The sequence below is a fragment of the Carcharodon carcharias genome, chromosome 11, assembly GCF_017639515.1.
Source record: "Carcharodon carcharias isolate sCarCar2 chromosome 11, sCarCar2.pri, whole genome shotgun sequence".
Lineage (NCBI taxonomy): Eukaryota > Metazoa > Chordata > Chondrichthyes > Lamniformes > Lamnidae > Carcharodon > Carcharodon carcharias.
In genome coordinates this window covers 47,852,773-47,873,484 of record NC_054477.1, presented here as the reverse complement: position 1 = coordinate 47,873,484, position 20,712 = coordinate 47,852,773, and the positions used below count along the sequence as shown (strand labels likewise).

The window sequence follows — 20,712 nt, the reverse complement described above, 5'->3', positions numbered from 1 at the left end:
AAACTGTAGAAGTGGGGTGCCACAGTGATCAGTGCTGGGGCCTCAACTATTTGCAGTCCATATTAATAACTTGGATGAAGGGATTGAGTGTGTTGTAGCTAAATTTGCTGATAATACAAAAATAGGTAGAAAAGCAATCTATGAAGAGGACAGAAAGGCCTGAATTTTTAGCTTGGTGGGTGGGTGCGATCGGCAGGTCTGGGGTTGGCCAAGAAACAGACTATCAGCTGCGTTCGGCCCCTGACAGTAATTTCACATTGGTTAGCTAATTAAAGGCCAGCCAGTGTGAAACGCACACTGAAAAGCTCAGCGCTTTTGGGGTGGGGGCAGGAAGGGAACGGGCGGTGATTTCAACGCAGGCATGAGCGACGCTGTGAGAAAACTCCCCGAAGGCAGAGGGCTGCCTCAGGGACCTGCAGACCCAAAAGCCATCAAATAAAGTTTCAAAAAACCAGATAAAAATGTCAAAGCAATCAGGCACTTAAAAATATAGATGATAAAAATGCCGCCCACAGATTCTTATTTTATTTCATAACGGAAACCTCACCCCGCCCTCGGATGAGATTTCCTGAAAAATATAAAGGCCAGCTGGCCAATTTGCCCATCCGCCAACCATAAGGTTGGATGGACCACGAAGAATTGGAGTCAATTGCTCCGTTAGTGGGCTTAATGACCCTCTTAATTGTTGGCGGATGCACTTCTGACTTTTGCGCGTGCCTGCCAACTGAAATATCACATGAGCATGGAATAACGTTGGGACGCTCACCCAATGTCATCTTGTGCAATTTCATGTCCAATCATGTCAGGTGCACACCTGCCTGATCGGCGTAAAATTCTGCCTAAAGGGTGTGCAAAGGAATAGAGTTGGTTAACTGAGTGAGCAAAAATTTAGCAGATGGCGTATAATGTGGGAAAATGTGGGGTTGTCTACTTTGACAGGAAGAATAGAAAAGTGGAATTTTATTTAAATGGAGTGAGACTGGAATGTGGCAGTGGAGAGGGTATGGGTGTCCTAGTACATGAACCATTAAAAGTCAGGATGCAGGTGCAACAAGTAATTAGGAAGGCAAATGGGATGTTGGCCTTTATTGCAAGGAGGATAGAGTGGAAGTCTTGGAAAACTGTACAGGATTTTTCTGAGACCGCACCTGGAGTACCATGTACAGTTTTGGTCTCCTTATTTAAGGAGGGATACACTTGCATTGGAGGCAGTTCACAGAAAGTTCACAAGGCTGATTCCTGGAATGAAAGGGTTATGAGGAAAGTTTGAGCAGATTGAGCCTATACTCTTTGGAGTATAGAGAACTAGAGGTGATCTTATTGAAACATATAAGATTCTGTGACAGCTTGACAGGGTAGATGCAAAGAGAATATTTTCCCTTATGGGGAATCTAGAACTAGAGGACACGGTTTCAGAATAAGGGGTCTCCCATTAAGACGGAGATGAGAAGGAATTTCTTCTCTCAGAGGGTTGCTAATCTCTGAAATTCTGTAGCTCAGAGATCATTGGATATATTCAAGACTGTGTTAGACAGGTTTTTGATTGACAAAGGACTCAAAGGGGCAGGGAGGAAAGTGGAGTCGAAGCCATGATCAGATCAGCCATGATCTTATTGAATGGCAATGAAGGCTCAAGGTTCAAAATGGCTACTTCTGCTCTTATTTTTATGTTCTCAGATTCTTACAAGCAGACGGATTTAGGAACCCATGTACAGAAATCATTAAAGCTCATGGATAGATGCAAAAGTATAATGGAGTGTTACATTTTATCACAAGAGGACTGTGATGGAGAGGTTTGGAAGTTAAATTACAGTTGTATAAAACTCTAGTTAGTCCATATCAAGAGTGTTCCATTCAGTTTGGGGCACTGTGCCTCAGGAAATATAAATTGACCTTGAAAGGGATACAGCACAGATTCACCATTTTGATACCAGGGTTAAAAGGGTTAACTATGGATGACATGTTGCATAGGCTAGGCTTGTATTCCCTGGAGTACAGAAGATCTAATCTGAGATCTAACTGAGGAGTTGATAATGATTAAAACAATTCAGAACTTTAAAATTAGAGATAGGCCATTCAGGGGTCATGTCAAAAAAGCACTTCTTCATGCATATGGGAATATGAGGAAAGAATGAAAGACTTTCAAAACCTCAGGACATCCCAAAGCACTTTGTAGCTAATCAAATCCTTCTTTGAAGTGTAGTTGCTGTTGCAATGTAGGAGACAAAGCAGCCAATTTACACACAGGCTCTCGCATACAATGTGAAAATGTCCAGAATCATTTTTCATGTTGGTTGAGAGACATGTATTGGTTAGGACAGCAGGAGAATTCCTCTGCTCTTCCCCTTCCATACCCAGCTGTAAAGTGGAGAGAGCATCTCACTTGAAAGGCAGCATTTCTAAAACTATTAGAGAGCCAACACAGATTTTCATACTTCAAACTCTGGAGTGGATCTTGAGATCTTCTGATCTAGAGATGAGAAAGATACCCACTGAGCCACATCCAACTCATTGATGGCTTGGTTTTAGGCATTTTGTAGTCTGACCAAGGGCATCTTTGGGGATCTTACTTTCAATAAGTAACCATCCACACCAATAAAACGAGTATTCTAATATTTAGGAAAGGGGTAGAGATAACGTGTAAATATGTTTCATTTCTTAGGCCTGCAAGACCGAATGAAGCTAAACAAACAGAATAAATTCTAGATTCACTGCATTTATTAGCTGCCTAAAGTGATTTATTCAATTTGTGATGTTACATTTGGCATTCTACAAGAGGTTTGCACATTTCATTAACAGAGTGATGCGCTGATACTCCACTAGTATTTGATGGTTTGAACTCTCTGGCAGCCCTTCTGATTAAAGCTTGGTGGCCTGGGCCATGTGACTGGAGATATCCAAAAGGCGCAGGTGGCAGATTTTTTTAACCTCCTCGATACTGATCTGTAGCTCCTGCTCCGGGCTGTTGCGGATTCTGCTGCTGAGCTGTTGGAATATAGTTTCCCTGTCATTCATTCTGACACAGATCACGAATGGGAAATTAAATCTGTTCTTGTAAGAAGCATTTAATTCACTGAGCTGGGATCTCTGGTCTGGAGTGAGGCTGGTTAAGCCAGCCTGCCTCTGCTCTCCCTGGGATTCGGGTGACAGCGCCCCTCTGAGTAGGTCTCTCCCAGCCAGATCAGGATGGCATCGCAGAATTCCTTCTTTCCCTTTACAAAGACAAGAGAAAATGGCTGCTTCACAATGCAAGTTTTAAATATGACATATTTCTAGAATTAGTGATAGACTTTATTAGTCTCGCAACTCTTAACACATTGGTGTTAATGAAATCAGGATACATATTACTGACACTGGTGATTCTTTTACTGCTATTTTTGAATTCTATGCGGTCACATTGAATCTCAGTGAATCAAGGTAGAGAAAGGGACAAGATGTTACTGCAGCTCATTTCCGTAATTTAGTGAAATGTAAAAATACAACCTTTTTTCATCTTGGATTTTTTTTTTATTCTTTCATGGGATGTGGGTGTCATCAAGCCACATAAGTGGGTCAGGATAGCTGACCAGAAGCCTGTTCAAAGAAGTAGGTTTTAAGAAGCATCTTGAAGGAGGTCAGAGAGGTAGAGAGGTGTGGAGGCTCAGGAAGAACATTTCAGAAGTTAGGACCTAGGTAGCTGAAGGCATGGTAAAGAAAATTGGGGATACACAAGAGGCCAGAGTTGGAGGAGCACAGAGATTTCAAAGTTGTAAGCAATATTACCACTTAAGTTGTGCTGGCACAGGGTTGCGCCAAAAAACAAAAGGAATCATGCATTGAAAAATACAAGAAAGAAATAATAACTAAATTTTAAGGAGAACATTGACTGTAGGGATGGGGACAGGGGTTGGGGTTACAGAGAAAGGGAGCAAAAAGGCCATGGAGGGATTTGAAAACAAGGAGAGCATTGGACTAGACCAGGCTAAAGCTAATAAAGAAATGAATGAGGATTTCAACGCAGGTGAACTGAGGCAGAGGCAGAGACCTGTGATGTTGCAGAGGTGAAAATAAAGGGTTTTAGGTGATGGAGAGGATTAAGGGATTGGAAACTCACATCAGAGTCAAATAGGAAGCCAATGTTGTGAACAGTCTCGATCAGCCTCAGGCAGCGGCCAAGGAGAGGGATGGAATCGGTAGCTGGAGAACAAAGTTTCTGGAAGTGCATGATAAAACAGGGCAAAGTCAGCATGGTTTCACCAAGGGGAGGTCATGCCTGACAAATCTGTTAGAATTCTTTGAGGAGGTAACGAGTAGGTTAGACAAAGGAGAGCCAATGGATGTTATCTACTTGGACTTCCAGAAGGCCTTTGACAAGGTGCTGCATAGGAGGCTGCTCAGTAAGATAACCCATGGTGTTGGAGGCAAGGTACTAGCATGGATAGAAGATTGGCTGTCTGGCAGGAGGCAGAGAGTGGGGATAAGGGGGTCCTTCTCAGGATGGTGGCCGGTGACTAGTGGAATTCCGCAGGGGTCAGTGTTGGGACCACAACTTTTCACTTTATACATTAATGATCTAGATGAAGGAACTGAGGGCATCCTGGCTAAGTTTGCAGACGATACAAAGATAGGTGGAGGGACAGGTAGTATTGAGGAGGCGGGGAGGCTGCAGAAGGATTTGGACAGGTTAGGAGAATGGGCAAAGAAGTGGCAGATGGAATACAACGTGGGGAAATGTGAGGTCATGCACTTTGGTAGGAAGAATAGAAGCATAGACTATTTTCTAAATGGGGAGAGAATTCAGAAATCTGGAGTGCAAAGGGACTTGGGAGTCCTTGTCCAGGATTCTCTTAACGTTAACTTGCAGGTTGAGTCGGTAGTTAGGAAGGCAAATGCAATGTTGGCATTTATTTCAAGAGGACTAGAAGATAAAGACAGGGATGTGCTGTTGAGTCTTTATAAGGCTCTGGTCAGACCACATTTAGAATATTGTGAGCAATTTTGGGCCCTGTATCTCAGGAAGGATGTGCTGGCCCTGGAGAGGGTCCAGAGGAGGTTCACGAGAACGATCCCAGGAATGAAAGGCTTAACATATGAGGAACGTTTGAGGACTCTGGGTCTATACTTGATAGAGTTTAGAAGGATGAGGGGGGATCTGATTGAAACTTACAGAATACTGAAAGGCCTGGATAGAGTGGACATGGGGAAGATGTTTCCATTAGCAGGAGAGACTAGGACCCAAGGGCACAGCCTCAGAGTAAAGGGAAGACCTTTTAGAACAGAGATGAGGAGAAACTTCTTTAGCCAGAGACTGGTCAATCTATGGAATTCATTGCCACAGAAGGCTGAGGAGGCCAGGTCATTAGTGTATTTAAGACCGAGTTAGATAGGTTCTTGATTGGTAAGGGGATCGAAGGTTACAGGGAGAAGGCGGGAGAATGGGGGTTGAGAAACGTATCAGCCATGATTGAATGGCGGAGCAGACTTGATGGGCCGAATAGCCTAATTTCTGCTCTTATGTCTTATGGTCTTGCGGTCTTATGGTGGTGGGAACCAATTGGTCTCCCAATGCTTAACTGGAGAAAGTTTCTGCTCATTCAAACTGGATGCCCAACACAGCATGACAAATCAGAGTCAATGGTGGGATTGAGGGGCTATACTACCAGGTACATGGCTGTATTGAGTAATCTACAAAGTTGCCAAAATATATTATACTTAAGTGGGGAATTTGATAGAATGCACAATGTTTAACAGTGCACGCATCTTGGAGGTGAATGCAAAAAAAAAATCAGTAAATAACTATAGTAATTAGGATAACATATAGGGTTGCCTGTAAATAATATAACATTGAACAGCCTTAAGTGTTTTCCTATTTCCAGACTGCAATAACAGAAAGTTAAATTGTTTTATTAAAATGTGACATGCATCAACTAAATTACTCAATTAGTGAAATCTTTATTGACACCCTATATGATCTAATATCACTCTTTCTCTCCCAACTGCTCGACCCAAGTTTGAAAACAATGTGATATACCATTACAGCTTGAAATAAATGTATGGTGCTAACCACTTATTGGATCATTAGCTTGGTTAGTGAAATCAAAATATGATGCATTCCCCACGATTAGGCATTGACCGAATAAAAATAAGTAACATTTCTGACTGGAGAATTCTGGAGAATTAAGTTGATTCGTAGAGGTTTCAATTTTCTTTTATTATGGAGCAGATCTCTTTGTCTTGTGTGAACGAAGAACACAAGACAGCTTCCAGGATGCTGCAGCTGAATCAAGAAATACAATCCTGCACTGCCACCTGGAGCTTGATCAGTGCCACAACCTCAACCCAAGGGAAGGAGAAGGTTTCTCAACCTCTAGATTGCAGTGCCAGTTTGAATGGCGAATTACCAGAGGATCCAGCTCGAAAGCAGCATTCACAGCAGACAGCAGCTCAATTATGCTGCCCGGCTGCCATTTACAACTCCGTGAATGTTTTGAAATTCTGTTCCCAAAGAGTCCATTTTAAAGGTCTTAGGGCTTGAGGAGGAGTTGTGGCTATGTCTACATTCACAGCTGATGGAGCCACAATTTGTATTTATATAGAACCTTTAAGGAATAAAACTTCCCAAAGCACTTCACAAATACATTATAAAATAAAGTATGACACTAAGCCACAAAAGAAGATATTAGGGCACATGATCAAAAAATTGGTCAAAGATGTAGGTGTTAAGAAGAATTTTAAAGGAGGAAGGCAAGAGACAGAGGTAGAGAGGTTTAGTGAATGCATTCCAGAGCGTAGGGCCTCGGTAGCTGAAGGCATGGCCACCAATGGAGAAGCAATTAAAATTGGGGATGCTCAAAGTCCAGAATTAGAGGAGCACAGATATCTCAGAGGATTGTGGGGCTGGAGGAGTTACAGAGATAGAGCGGGGCCAGTCCATGGAGGGATTTGAGAACAAAGATGAGAAATTTAAAATGAAGGCGTTGTTAAATTGTGAGCCAATATAGGTCACTGAGCACAGGGGCGATGTGTGAATGGAATTTGGTGCAGTTTTGCAAGACCTAAAGGTTACAGAAGGTAGAATATGGGAGTGTCTTAGAATAGTCAAGTCTGGAGGTAACAAAGATATGGATGAAGGATTCAGCAGCCCAAGGGCTGAAGCACAGCTGGAGCTGAGCAATATTACAGAGGTGGAAATAAACAGTAATTGCTTGAAAGTGCATTTCGAATATGACACTATGTTGTTGTGCGCAGTGTGGTTCAGCCTCAGGCAGTTGCAGGGGAGAGAGGTGGAGCCAATGGTGAAGGAGCAGAGTTTGTAGTGGGGAACAAAGATAATGTCTTCAATATTCCCAATATTTAATTGGAGGAAATTTCTGTTCACCCGATACTGGATGTTGAACAAGCAGTCTGACAATTTAGGGACAGTGAATAGGTTGAGAGAGGTGCAGGTGCTCTGTGTATGTGTATAAGCGGAGCCCTCCTGGGCAGATGTGCTGTTAATTCTAGACTGGCTGGATTAACAAAGTACAGTTTAGTTGTATGTCATTATACTCCATGTTGTATCAAACCTAAGCAGGGAGAGATCCTTAGGAATTCTCATATTGTTCTCTTGAGTCTGATCAGGACTAGCTCTGGAATGGCATTGATATCTGGAATGATAGTGGTAGCTGCATGACAGTTCATAGGTTTGAAAATTCCATTAGCCTCCAGACGTGGCTTTTTGGTTGAGTTGGATAGCAATAAAGGAGTTGTTTATGTGCAGAAGATGTATAGAGATAAATATATACAATATTGATCTTGGTCTCAGCTTAGATAGCTCAGGCATAATTGCAATGGAGGTCAGAATGTAAAGTGAAGAACAGGAAAACATTAGCAATACATTAAAATAGTTAATATGAATATAATTATGGCAGCGCACAGGTGAAGCCCATTCAAGAATGAACAGCCAGTGTCAGAATGCAATGGGACGTTGATCCTCCACATATTAAAGCTCCTGATTTCTTTTTTGTCAGCACAAGTATCAAGAGATAGCCAGGGGTTTTCTCAAAGTGAGTGAAGGAAAAGGAGTAGAAATGTCACCCTGGGTTAACTTCATGCACTTTCTAATGACGGCCTCCAAATCAGCATTCTCAGATATCTGATGCAGCTGTTAATTGTTTACTTGCCATTCTTGCAATAAACGCTACAAAAGGAGATCCAATAGCGGGATTGGGAAAACTGGCTCCAAAAAGGTAATGTTAGTCACACAGAAGATAAATATTAAAAGTGTCAAAAAGACAACAGAAAAATGGATTGCAACATTTTTATTAGTTGCATTTGAAGTAGGTGAAATGTCTGACAGCATAAATAAGTGATTGTAGGAAAGCTAAAGGTGAAGCTGGGGGACTTAAAATACATCTTGCTGTACAACAGCCTGGAATAGCGAGCATTGAAAATAATTAGTACAATGCAAGGGGGAGATACAAGTGGCCAGCACACTTAATCCACTATTAACAGACCTTACAATATACTCCCATGTGCCTGGAATATTGGAGATAGTATTGGCACTGGTAGCCACATTTTCCCTCATTTGGTCTGTTTGTGATCCTATAGGACTCATTAACAAAGTGAGCTGTTCAATTCTGCCTGACTTTCTACAGGATAATTTCAATAGCCCAATCAGAGTACTCTTTACTGGTAATTTTGCCCAAATTACTTCTCCATTTTTCCAGCGTGCATAATTAGCATTTCTACTTCTTCAAATTCATTCATGAATGACTGCATCCCCACCAGAAGTATTTTCCCCATCAGGAGTTTGCCTACTTTCTGATAATGAAGACAACTCCAGAAGTAGATTAAGTCCACTAAAAGTCTTGCAGGTACTCTTCTGTCCAATCAGAAAATCTAAGTGTCTGTGTCACTTTCTCCCATACATCAAGCTGGCGTACCTCAGCAGTTCCTTTGCTGTTTCAGCAACCATTGCTGGTTCATCACTTTTTAAAATACAGTACAAACTGAATTTAGTACTGGTTAATAAGCAAGCACTACAATGCAAAAGGTACATGGTGCCACCTAGTGACTGACTACCGTACTTCAGATAAGACGATTTTTTTTGGAGACAAAAGAAACATTTAGCGTTTATTGCAGGAATGGCAAGCAAACAATTAACATCTGCACTAGATATCTGAGAACGTTCATTTGGAGGCAGTCATCAGAAACATTAATATAATATACAGCAATATACTTATGTATATTATAATATTAAAATTCTGAGCCCCTCTAATCATCACATTCTGTCATCTGATTAGTCTATTAGATGAGGTCAAAAATGAAGCCCTGTTTTCTCCATTCTTCTTAAAATGCAACGATGAGAGTATTGCAGGCTAATTGTTTCTAGAACAATTGCAGCTATTTTCTCTGTAAGATATTGCAATTTTTAATTATTTTGTGTATTTCTAATGTTTTAGGAAATGCTTGAAGTATCAAGTGAGAGGAATCTGAACAGAAACAATTCCCATTAGTTACCATAGTTTTCTCAGAGCTGTGGCACACCTGCACCCTTGCTTGGAGCCACTATAGTTCTTAACTATGCTTCAGACCACTTCAGGTTTTGCTGTTCAGCTGCAGTCTAGTGCCATTCCAGGCTTCATGCACAACCTTAAACCATTCCAGATTCTACTTTTTAAGTTCCAGGCTCTTGTACCTGGCTTCAAAATGTTCCATGCTCTGTTTCCTGGTCATAGTCAATTCAACATTCACTCCATGGCCTTAGCCACTCCATAATACAAGGGTTAATCAGACTGGCTTCAAGGAGATCATGTAGTATCACTTTCAGTAGATCTTCACATTTTGGTGTTAGCTTTGTTTGTTACAGCACAGAAACAGGCCATTTGGCTCAACAAGACCATGCCGGTGTTTATGCTCCACACGAGCCTCCTTCCTCCCTATGTTATTTAATTCTATCAATATATCCTTCTGTTCCTTTCTCCCTCATAACCTTCCCTTGAATTAATTTACACTATTCACCTCAACTACTCCCTGTGTTAGCAAGTTTCACATTTTAACTGCGCTCAGGCTACAGAAGTTCTCTTGAATTCACTAATGGACTTATTAGTGATTATCTTTTATTTCTGGTCTCTGGTTCTGGTCTCGCCCACAAGTGGAAACATCATCTCTCTGTGGGGAGACAGTGGCATGGTAGTAACGTTACTGGACTAGCAATCCGGAAGCCCAGAATAATGCTCTAGAGCCGGACGTGGGTTCAAATTCCGTGGCAGCTGGTGGAATTTAAATTCAATTAATAAATCTGGAATGAAAAGCTAGTATCCATAATGGTGATCATAGAAACCATTGTTTAAATTAATGCCCTGTAGGGAAAGAAATCCACTGGCCTACATGTGACTCCAGATCCACAGCAATGTGGTTGACTCTGTTACAACTGAGTGTCTTGCTAGGCCATTTCAATCTGTGACAGAGCCAAAAAAGAATGAAACTCGATCTTGGCACCAGAAAAAAACAATGGCACACCCAGCCCTGTCAAACCTGACAAATCCTCCTTACTAACAGCAGGGGAGGGTGGCTTGTGCCAAAACTGGGGGAGCTATCCCACAGACCACCCAAGGAACAGCCAGACATAGTCATACTAATGGAATTAAACTATTGAATACCTCTCTAAGGTTACCTGATATCTTGAATACCTCTACCAGTCTTCTCTTTTCCAGGGATAGGAAACCCAGCCTGTTTGGTTGTTCCAGATATGTATATTCTCTCATTTCTGGTATTTTGTGCATCTTCTCCATGGCCTTTTTTTAATAATAATGAGACCAGAACTGTTCAGAGTGTGGTTCAGCCAAGGGTCTGTACAAGTTTGACAGAAGTTCTCTGCTTTTCAGTTCTAGCCCTCTAGAAATGAACTCCAGGGTTTTGTTTTTTTTAGTGACCTTATTAAACTGTGTTGCAGCCTGTCAGTGATCTGTGGATCTGTTACTCTGCCACCCCCCCCACCACAAACCAACCCCCCACCCCACCCCCCCCCCCCACCCGCCCCCACCCCCAGATCCCTCTGTTCCTCTACCCTATTTCGAGTCTTATTTTCCAAGGCTCATTTGGTCTCCTTATTCTTGCTATAAAATGATACTTACTCTATATACTCATACTTACTATACTTTATACAGTACAGAAATTCATTTATCAATTGGATGCCAATTCTGCAAGTTTATCAATGCCTTCCTGTATTTTGTTGCAGTCCTCCTCTGTATCAACTACTTACCCAATTTGGCAGAAATTGTACTTGCAATTCTCAGATCCAAATAATTTATGCCAGAAAGTATGACTCTTATGTTTAACTTTCCCCTGGTAAACTCAAGGTAACTATGGTCATTAATGATGCTAATGACACACACCATCTGAGACAGAACAATATTTTTTGATTTAACTTAAAATGCATTTTGTTTGCTTTATGCAACAAAACAGCAACAAATTTAAATGTGAATAAAATTAATACTGGTGCAAGTAACATTGGATTTCAAAGGTAAGGGCCACTCAGCTCCTGACCTCATTGTACCATTGGTCCAAACAAGGACAAAATAGCTAAGCTCAAGAAATGGGGTGAGAGTGACTGCCCTAGACATCAAGGCAGCATTTGACTGTATGTGGAATCAAGGAGCCCTTGTAAAACTGAAGTCAATGGGAATCAGGTGGAATACTCTCCACTGACTGATGTCATACCTAGCATAAAGGAAGATGGTTGTGGATGTTGAAGGTCAATCATCTCAGTTCCAGGACATCACTGCAGGAGATTCTCAGGGTAGTGTCCTTGGCCCAACCATCTTCAGCTGCTTCATCAAAGACCTTCCATCTGTCATAAGGTCAGACATTTGCAGATGATTGCACAATGTTCAGCACCATTTGAGATTCCTCAGATACTGAAACAGTCCCTGTCCTTATGCAGTAAGATCTGGGCAACATTCAGGCTTGGGCTGATAAGTGATAAGTAATATTCACACCACCCAAATGCCAGGCAATGACCATCTCCCCTTGACATTCAATGGCATTACCATCGCTGAATCCCCTAATATCAATGAGGGTACCTTTAGCCAGGGGCTAAACTGGACGAACCATATAAATACTGTAACTACAAGAAATCCTGCAGTGAGGAACTCACCTCCTGGCTCCCCAAAGCCTGTCCACTATCTATAAGGCACAATTCAGGAGTGTGATGGAGTACTCCCCACTTGCCTGAATGAGTGCAGCTCCCACAACACTCAAGGAATTTGACATCCTCCAGGACAAAGCAGCCAGCTTGATGGCACCCCATTCAACACCTTAAACATACATTCCCTCCACCACCAGTGGCAGCAGTGTGTTCAAACTACAAGATACAATGCAGCAACTCATCAACGCTCCTTTGGCAGCACCTTCCAAACCCATGACCTCTACCACCTAGAAGGGCAAGGACAGTAGATGCATGGGAACATCTTCACCTGCAAGTTCCCCTCCAAACCACACACCATCCTGACTTGGAACTGTTAGAAAATAGAAACAGTTTAAGTAAGTTATATTTGTATTTATGGGTGTTAGGAATGAGTTATACCTTTGAAGTTTAAGTTTGATTTGTATTTCTGTATCTGTGTGTTAAAAAAGGTCAAATGGAGTTTTAGTTTCACTCTAAAAGGCTGCTTGCATTTCTAATGTGAAGTTTAAGACCCCTACAAAGTAAAAGTAAACACATAAGAGTTGAAAGAATAGTGCTGTTGGCTAACAAGGGTTGGTGGGGGAGCGGGGGGGGGGGGTTGTTGCAGATAGGCAGGTTCCTCCCACAGACATACACACAGAAATAAAGAAACAGCTGTTTTAAGTTCAGTTGAAGCCAGGACCCCAGAGAGACTGGAGTCTGGGAGAGGGAACTGCAGATTTCCCAAAAAAAAACAGGTCCCAAGCGAAGAAAAACTCCAAAAATCCAGGAGAGTGGAAGAGGGGAAAGTCCAAAGGAGACCTTGTAGTCAAAGAAAGGGCAGGAACCTGGGAAAATATCCTGTTAAGTGAAGTTAAGAGTGAGGGGTAGAGAGAAAGGCTCCAAGCTTCAGATTTAAAGTGAGAATGGCTTGCAAGAAGTAAGAAGGTTCAAAGAGGCAACTGAAGGTCGATAATTCTTTGCTATGGGCGTGTGAAGCAGTTGTTGTGAGGTATTATACAGGTTGGAATTAGAAATGGCGTTGGAAGTTGCTAAGGCTTTTTTACAGATGGAAAATGTAACTCTGACTGGTTTACAGAAATTAACCAAGAGTAAGTTGATGGAATTGGCAGATTAAGTACAATTAGGATTACCCAAAGGGATAAGGAAATCAGACATAATTGAAGGTATAGCACAGCATTTAGGAAGGAATACCTGAGAGGCCAAGTTCTCCAAGGGGTGGGTCGTTGGAATGGGTTCAAATTCAATTCCAAATGAAAAAGATTGAATTGGAGGAAAAGGAAAGGGAAAGAGCATTCCAAAGGGAACAGGCAGAAAGGCAAGGGAGGGAAAGAAAACAGGAAAGGGAGTTAGAAATGGTGAGGATAGAAAAGGAGGAAAAACAAAAAGAGAGAGAGACAGAGAATTCCAGGTTAAACTGTTGGCAGTTAAAAAAAAGAAACACCAGTAGGGGAGGAGGATTTATTTCCAGATCAGAATCCAGTAGGGCGATGTTTAAATTTGTCCAAACTCTTCCAAAGTTTGAGGAAAGGGATGTAGAGGTATTCTTTATTTTGTTTGAAAAGGTAGCTAGGCAAATGAAATGGCAAAAAGAAATCTGGATGTTACTTTTACAGTCTAGGTTGGTAGGTAGAGCTCATGGGGCAGAATTTTACCCCCATTGGGGGGGAAGTTTAAAAGTGGGTGTGTGGAGGCGTGCCTCCGATTGAGCGCACTGCCATTTCATGTGGGTGGGCCAATTAAGGCCCACCAGCGTGATGTCTGCACAGAAGCACTGTGCACTCCCTGTGCGGGTGGGGGGAGGGGGGGAATTCTCTGAGCCAATAGTGCGCTCTTTCATGCATGCGCACAAAAGAGCGCACTCATCTCCCTGAGGCTAAGTGCTGCCTCTGGGCAATCGGCTATACAATAAAAAATATGAAAAATAGAGAAAAAAAAATTCCCTGACATGTCCCCTCATGTGACACTGTCACATGAGCTGGAACATGTCCATAACTTTTAAATACACTTTAATTACATTTTTAAAAATCTACATGAAACCTCATCCCGCCCATGACAGATAAGAGTCAGGCATGGTGTGTGCTGCCAGATGTGCCCACATTCCCTGTACTCTCATCATTTCCCTTCAAGAAGCAGAGAAAGGACATTCCCATAGGAAATCCCATTGCTGCCTTTGTAGACTGTAAACTCTGCAGGCATAAAATTTGAAACCCCAATGGTATTTGAGGCACAGTATTTGTCAGGGGAAATACAAAAGGGGAAAAAAAGTTACTGTAAAAACAACCAAAATAAATCACCTCAAACTCTGATCACTATGATCTTTAAATTAACTCCTTCATGTAAGCTGATACTAAGCAATGATGAATGTTTTTTATATATAAGCCTGCAACAGGACACTAGCCACCAGTCTCAAATATTCACAAGTTTTCTACTCTTCTTCCCATCATATTCATTCCTTTTGTGATTAACCATAGAAACTAGTGTTTTTCCTGCTTTAGATTGCCTTTGAATTCCAAACATGGTTTATCTTGTGTAAAGGAAATTTCATTTTTTTTCCTAATATTATTGTGGCATACTGAAGCAGGCTTGTATGGGCTGTGTATATGTGTTATGCGTGGGTGACTAATTTAATTCATCTGAAGATAGTTAAACTGCAAGGTTAAATCATCAAAGGGCTAAGGTGAAAAAACAGGCATTTTGAAATGGAAATGGACGAGCTAACATTTGCATTTGTAGATAAGTTGAAAGGTTTGAATTTCAAAGAGGCATGGCCAGAAGTTTTGCAACTGGCAAAATTATAAATAAACAAGGCAAAGTTATTAAATTTATTTTTCCCAAAAGTACTGGCCATAATGACAACATGAAAGATGTTCATATTCTGGGAAAGGTAACTACCAAAGAAAATTTAAAACAATGCATTTTAAAGATCAAAAAGGGAGAAACTATATTTACGGAAAGATTGAAAGCTATATGAGAGTGGCCATGTGAGACCTTGAAAAGTGGGTTGTGTGGAGACAGACATTAAAAAAGCAGTCTCTAGCCACCCCAGAGAAGTGCTTGCTTGTTCCAGAGAGCAAGGTTTTGTTAAAAGCTTTGGATTTCCATTGTCAAGCGAGAGGGAGAGGGAAGCTCTGTGAAATACCTCCCCTATAGCAATAGTGGGTGCCTCGCGGTAATATTACTGGATGTTTTATAGATTAAGAATCCATTTGGACTGTTGCCTGGGAAAAGGGTGTTTATTTGGGAGTCTAGTTAAGTAGAAATCTCTTGGGAAACGTAAGACTAAATTTAGCTGTGTAACTGTAATCTTGTGTGTTTAAGTTTTCTTTTATCTTGTTAATAGATGTTTTAATTTAATATTCAAAATCCCCAAAAGTGGTAGTAGAATCTTTACTTCTGTCTTCAGTGCTCATACTTTCTCATAATAAAAGTATAAATTGCAAATTGTTGTGATAGCTTGGCCAAATTTCCCTTTGGGATTTGGTCAGCCCAGCAATTACCACCTGTCATATCACAACGCTTGATAAAATAAAAAAGATCTGTGGTTCCCATAACCTTTATTTTGAAATACTCACCTTTGTGTAATTATGCATTCTATATTAAACTGGTCTCTCGGTCTTGCTGCAAACAAACCTTTGGAATTAACATTGAGCTCTTTAAAGTTTATATTTGTAAAAACTTTTATAAAAATTTATTTCCACTTTGTTTTAACTAAAGGTTTTCATTTAGCCATTTAAAAAAATCTACTCACAGGATGTGGCACATCAAGACCAGCATTTCTTGCCCATGCCTAACTGCCCTTGAGAAGGTAGTAGTGAGCCACCTTGTTAAACTGCTTTAGTCAATTTCGTGAAGATATTACAGTGGTGCTTGGGCAAGAATTCCAAAATACTGACCCAGGGACAGTGAAGGAACGGCTAGATAGTTCCAAGTCAGGATGTGTGTGACTTGGAGGGACTTGCAGGTGGTGGTCTTCTCAAATGCCCAATGTCCTTGTCCTTCTAGGTGGTAGAGGTTGCAGATTTGCAAGCTACTGTTGAACAAGCTTTTGCAGCTTCCTGCTGTGTGTCTTGTAGATAGTATACAGACTGCAGCCATGTTGCTCCGCTTGTGGAGGAAGTGAAAGTTTAAGGTGGTAGATGGGTGCCAATCATGTAGGCTGCTTGATCCTGGAAAATGTCAACCTTCTTGACTGTTGTTGGAGTTACACTCATCCAGGTCAGTGGAGAGTATTCCATCACATGCCTGACTTGTGCCTTGTAGATGGAGGAAGACTTTGGAAGCTCAGGAGATGATTAGCTCATAATAGCTTCCAGCTTCTGATCTGCTATTGTAGTCACAGTGTTTATGTGGGTGGTCCAGTTTAGTTTCTGGTTGATACAAATCCTCAGGATGACAGTGGTGTGGAATTTGATGATGGGGCAATGCCATTGAATGTTAAGAGGAAGTGCTTAGGCTCTCTTGTGTTGGAGTTATGGCCTGGCACTTGAATAGCATGCATGTAACTGCCCAAACCTGAATATTATCCAGGTCTTGCTGCATGCAGGCATGGACTGCTTCATTACCTGGCATGCTTTCCTCATTGAACCAGGGAAGGATCCCTAGACTGAAAGCGATGGAAGAGTGAGGAACATGCTGTGCCATGAGGTTAAGGATTATGGTTAAATACAATTCTGCTGCTGATGGCCCACAGCATCTCATGAACACCCAGTTTCAAGCTGCTAGATCAGTTCTGAATCTATCCCAGTTAGCACAGGGGCTGTGTCATATAACATGTTGCAAGGTATCCTCAGTGTGAAGACAGGACTTTGTCTTTACATGCACAGTTCATTGGTCATTCCTACCAATACTGTAATAGACGCATCTGTAACAGGTGAGGATGAGGTCAGGTAGATTTTTCCTTCATGTTGGTTTCCTCACCACCTACCACAGACCCAATCTAGCAGCTATGTACTTCAGAAGCCAGCCAGCTTAGTCAGTAGTAATGCTGCTTAGCCACTGATGGTGATGGACACTGAATGCCCCCACCCAAAGTACATTCTTCCACATGGTGGTCAACTTGGAGAGGCATTGATTCATCAGCTGAGGGAAGGCAGGAGGTTGTAATCAGTAGATTTCCTTCTTCATATGTGACTGATGCCATGATACTTTCTGGAGTTAATGAGGAAGACTCCCAGGACCACTCCCTGCCAAATGTATACCATAAACTGGGACTTCTAGCAGATTTGTCCTGCTGGTATGTCAGGACATAATCATGGATGGTGATGAAGGAGTCTAGGACATTGGCTGAAAGGTATAATTCGGTGAGTATGACTATGTCAGATGCTGCTTGAATAGTCTATGGAACAGCTCTCCCAATTTTGGCATGGGCCTCCATATACTAGTGAGGATGACTTTGTAGGGTTGACTGAACTCAGTGTGTTTTTGTCATGTCCGAGGCCAATGTCTAGGTCAATTCTGGGTGGTTGTCCAACTTTATTCTTATGAAAGCCTTTCATAATGATTTTGTACAGCTGAGTGGCTTGCTTGGCCTTTTCAGAGGGCAGTTAAGTCTCAGCCACCTGTGTCTTGAGTCATATTTAGTGCAGAGTGTGTAAGAACAACAGATTTCTTTCCCTACAATACATTAATGAACCAATCAGGTTTTGACTGCAATCCCAGGAGGAGAATTTTCTCCTCGTCGGGTGAGCAATGTACTAGATTATGAGGGGAATAGAGTGGATATGATAAAATTGTTTCCCTTGATAGAAAATTCTAAAACCAGGGACAGAGATTCAAGATAAGTGGCAGAAGGTGTAGGGGGGACATGGGGAAGAATTTTTTATGCAGGGGGTAGTGGGTGTTTGGAATTCACCGCCCAAGTTGGTGGTAGAGGCAGAAACTTTAAACTCTTTTAAAAAGTACCTGGATCTGCACCTTAAGTGCTGTAAGCTGCAGGGCTTTGAGTTGGGTGCAGGAAGGTGGGATTAGAAAGGGCACCTGGGTGTCTTCGGGCTGGCATGGACAAGATGGGCCGAATGGCCTCCTTCTGTGCTGTAACTTTTCTATGGTTCTATGGTAATGAATGGCGGGGCAGCTCGAGGGGCTGAATTGTCTACTCCTGCTCCTAGTTTTAATGTTATATTCTTGTTTTATTAATGACCTTAACAGGCCTTTTGACAGTTCAGCGGATGCACAGCCGCCTCTGGCATGTGCCCTTTGAACAGAAGGTCAGAATGACATGTGGTGACGTTGGGACCCATGCCCGACATCACTGTACATCATTTTACGTGTCGGTGTGCAGGGCCCACCACTGCACGCTGAACAGAAGATTCTGGCCCAGGTCTTTAGTGTTGCCTTTACTGATACTAGCATTTAAATTTATTCTAACTGAATTTAAATCCCCAGCTGCCCTGATGGGATTTGAGCCCATAATGGATTTGGAGTGACTTAAAACTGGGATCCCTGTTTCTGAATCATTATCGTCCAATCCACTGGGACTAGGCCAGTAACATTCAGAAGGGAAAAACAAGTGGTTTATCACACTGGTGTCCAGTTGAAGATTCTGCACATTTCGACTGTGTATTGAACGCCGTCTAAGTTGACGCTCACTTGCTGAAATTGAGCTTTCACATGTATGTTGAGCGCATTTATTTTCTCACCTGACCGAGGCAGGGAATCTATAAAATCTCCAATGCTTTTTTCCAAGGTGCTCACACTCGAGAAGGGGCGATCTGTCCAAACTGCAGCTGCAATGAGGGGACATTTCTCAATCACATTCCCAAACACATCGACAAACTCTTCATAACTCATGGAGTTAACGGCTCGCATCTCCGTGACTGTTCTCCGGCTGTCGCAGGGAGCAGAATGTAAAGGTCGGGAGGCAAGTGCTTGGTGTTTACTCTCGGTGACACTGAACGCGGGGTCAGTGCACCTGTATGTAGAATAAGACCAGGCCGGCCCTGAAGCCTCAAATTCCTCGACAACAATTCCTCATAGGTTTTCGGTTTTGGGGTGGGTACGGGATGCGCGAGGCATCTGAGTTATTGAATAGGTGGTTTCCTGGAACGGGGGGGATCTCGCTATCGGTTGCATGTTGGGTGGGTAGGAAACAGGAGCTGCTGAGGTTTGAAAGGCGAGGCACTGCCTCGCGCCCAGTCCACTGAAATGCGCACCAGCTGCTTTCCAAATTTCCTTCCAGGAAATCAGCGGGAGAATCTGTGGAGAATCACCATGAAAAGGAACAACAGCTTGCATTTATAGAGCACGTCTAACATCGTCAAATGTCACAAGATCATTCAGAGAAGTGTTACAAGCCCAAATTTGACACCAAACCACATGAGGAGATATTAAGACTGATGGGCTAGATTTAAGGAATGTCTTAGGGTAGGAGAGGCTAGACTTGGAGGAGCACAGAGATTTTGGAGGTTGTAGTAGGGCTGGAGGAGGGTACTGAAATAGGGAGGGGGCGAGGCCATGGCAGAATTTGAAACCAAAGATAAAAATGATAAAAGCGAGCCAATCTGAGCACCTCATAAAATTGCTACATTTTAATGGTTTTCGCTGTTCCTCTGTCGTTGTTACAACGTGAAAGCAGAGAATTCCAGAGAAAAAATCGCCTCCAGTTTTGCAGATGTAGAACAAAAAAAACCTGCAGATTTTGCAAATCTTAAATGAAATGCTAGGAGCACTCTGCAGATCAGGCAGAATCTGTAGAGAGAACCCGAAGAGTTGTTGTTTCAGGTGAGGGGCCTTTGCTCTTTGAAACATTGATTATAGTCATGGAAATGTGAACTGATAATTCCATGTATTACAGAGAGTTTAACTGTATGTTTGGGAACAGGCTTGAAAAATGCCCAGATTGCTGCTGACGTTTAGACAAATCATCCCTTTACAAGCTTTTGTGCCTGGAGATTTTATTGATTCCCTGCTTCTGACAGAGAAGAACTTAAGTGCTTTCATATGTATTACTTTAGGAGCTCAATTTAAACTATTAATTCATTACACTCATAAGTTGCCTTGAGGGGCTGGAGGCCCTCCTACAGGGAGATGAGGCAGAGGAGACAAGGCTAGTGCACTGGGAAAGAGGTTGTCAAAATCAGTGGCCAATCGAGGTAGGTGATATTCAGGCCCAGATTTTCGTCACGACGGAGAGCCTTTCCATCGTGGCAAAAATAGTGGAACTGCCCAAAAATCGTAAGTCCCGCCCTCAAACATAGCCCTTCCCATTTTCGCAGGGGTGAGAATGGGGTTGGGGTACATTTCGCACATGCACATTGTATGGAGGCAGCTGGCTATTTAAATCAGCAGCTGCCTCTGCATTAGTCGGATTTTGTTAGCCCAGGGGTGTGAAAACCAAAGTGTGCAAAATAGACCCAGTAAAAGCAGATCTGAACTTGGCATATTTCTTTGGAAAGGTAGGGTACCCTTGTGGAATTTGCCTTAAAATCTTATTCACTGCCCCAGAAATGGCACAAAATAAATTTCAACTCTCTTGCCTTGACCCAAGAGAGTAGGAGGTGGGGCTCCTGGTCTCACAGGGCAATTATTTTTGTCCTTACACGCTCCTGCACCAAGCTGCCAGG

The 20,712-nt window shown here is 42.3% G+C and overlaps 1 protein-coding gene across 1 annotated transcript; it reads right to left on the bottom strand.

The window, feature by feature from the left end:
- Window positions 1-2,859: 2,859 nt before the first annotated feature.
- urad (ureidoimidazoline (2-oxo-4-hydroxy-4-carboxy-5-) decarboxylase) lies at window positions 2,860-18,958 on the bottom strand. Its single transcript, XM_041200017.1, has 2 exons — window positions 18,790-18,958; window positions 2,860-3,212 (listed from the first exon to the last, which is right to left on the bottom strand). Exons 1-2 carry the CDS (start codon window positions 18,956-18,958, stop codon window positions 2,860-2,862), a joined length of 522 nt encoding a protein of 173 aa, XP_041055951.1.
- Window positions 18,959-20,712: the final 1,754 nt, after the last annotated feature.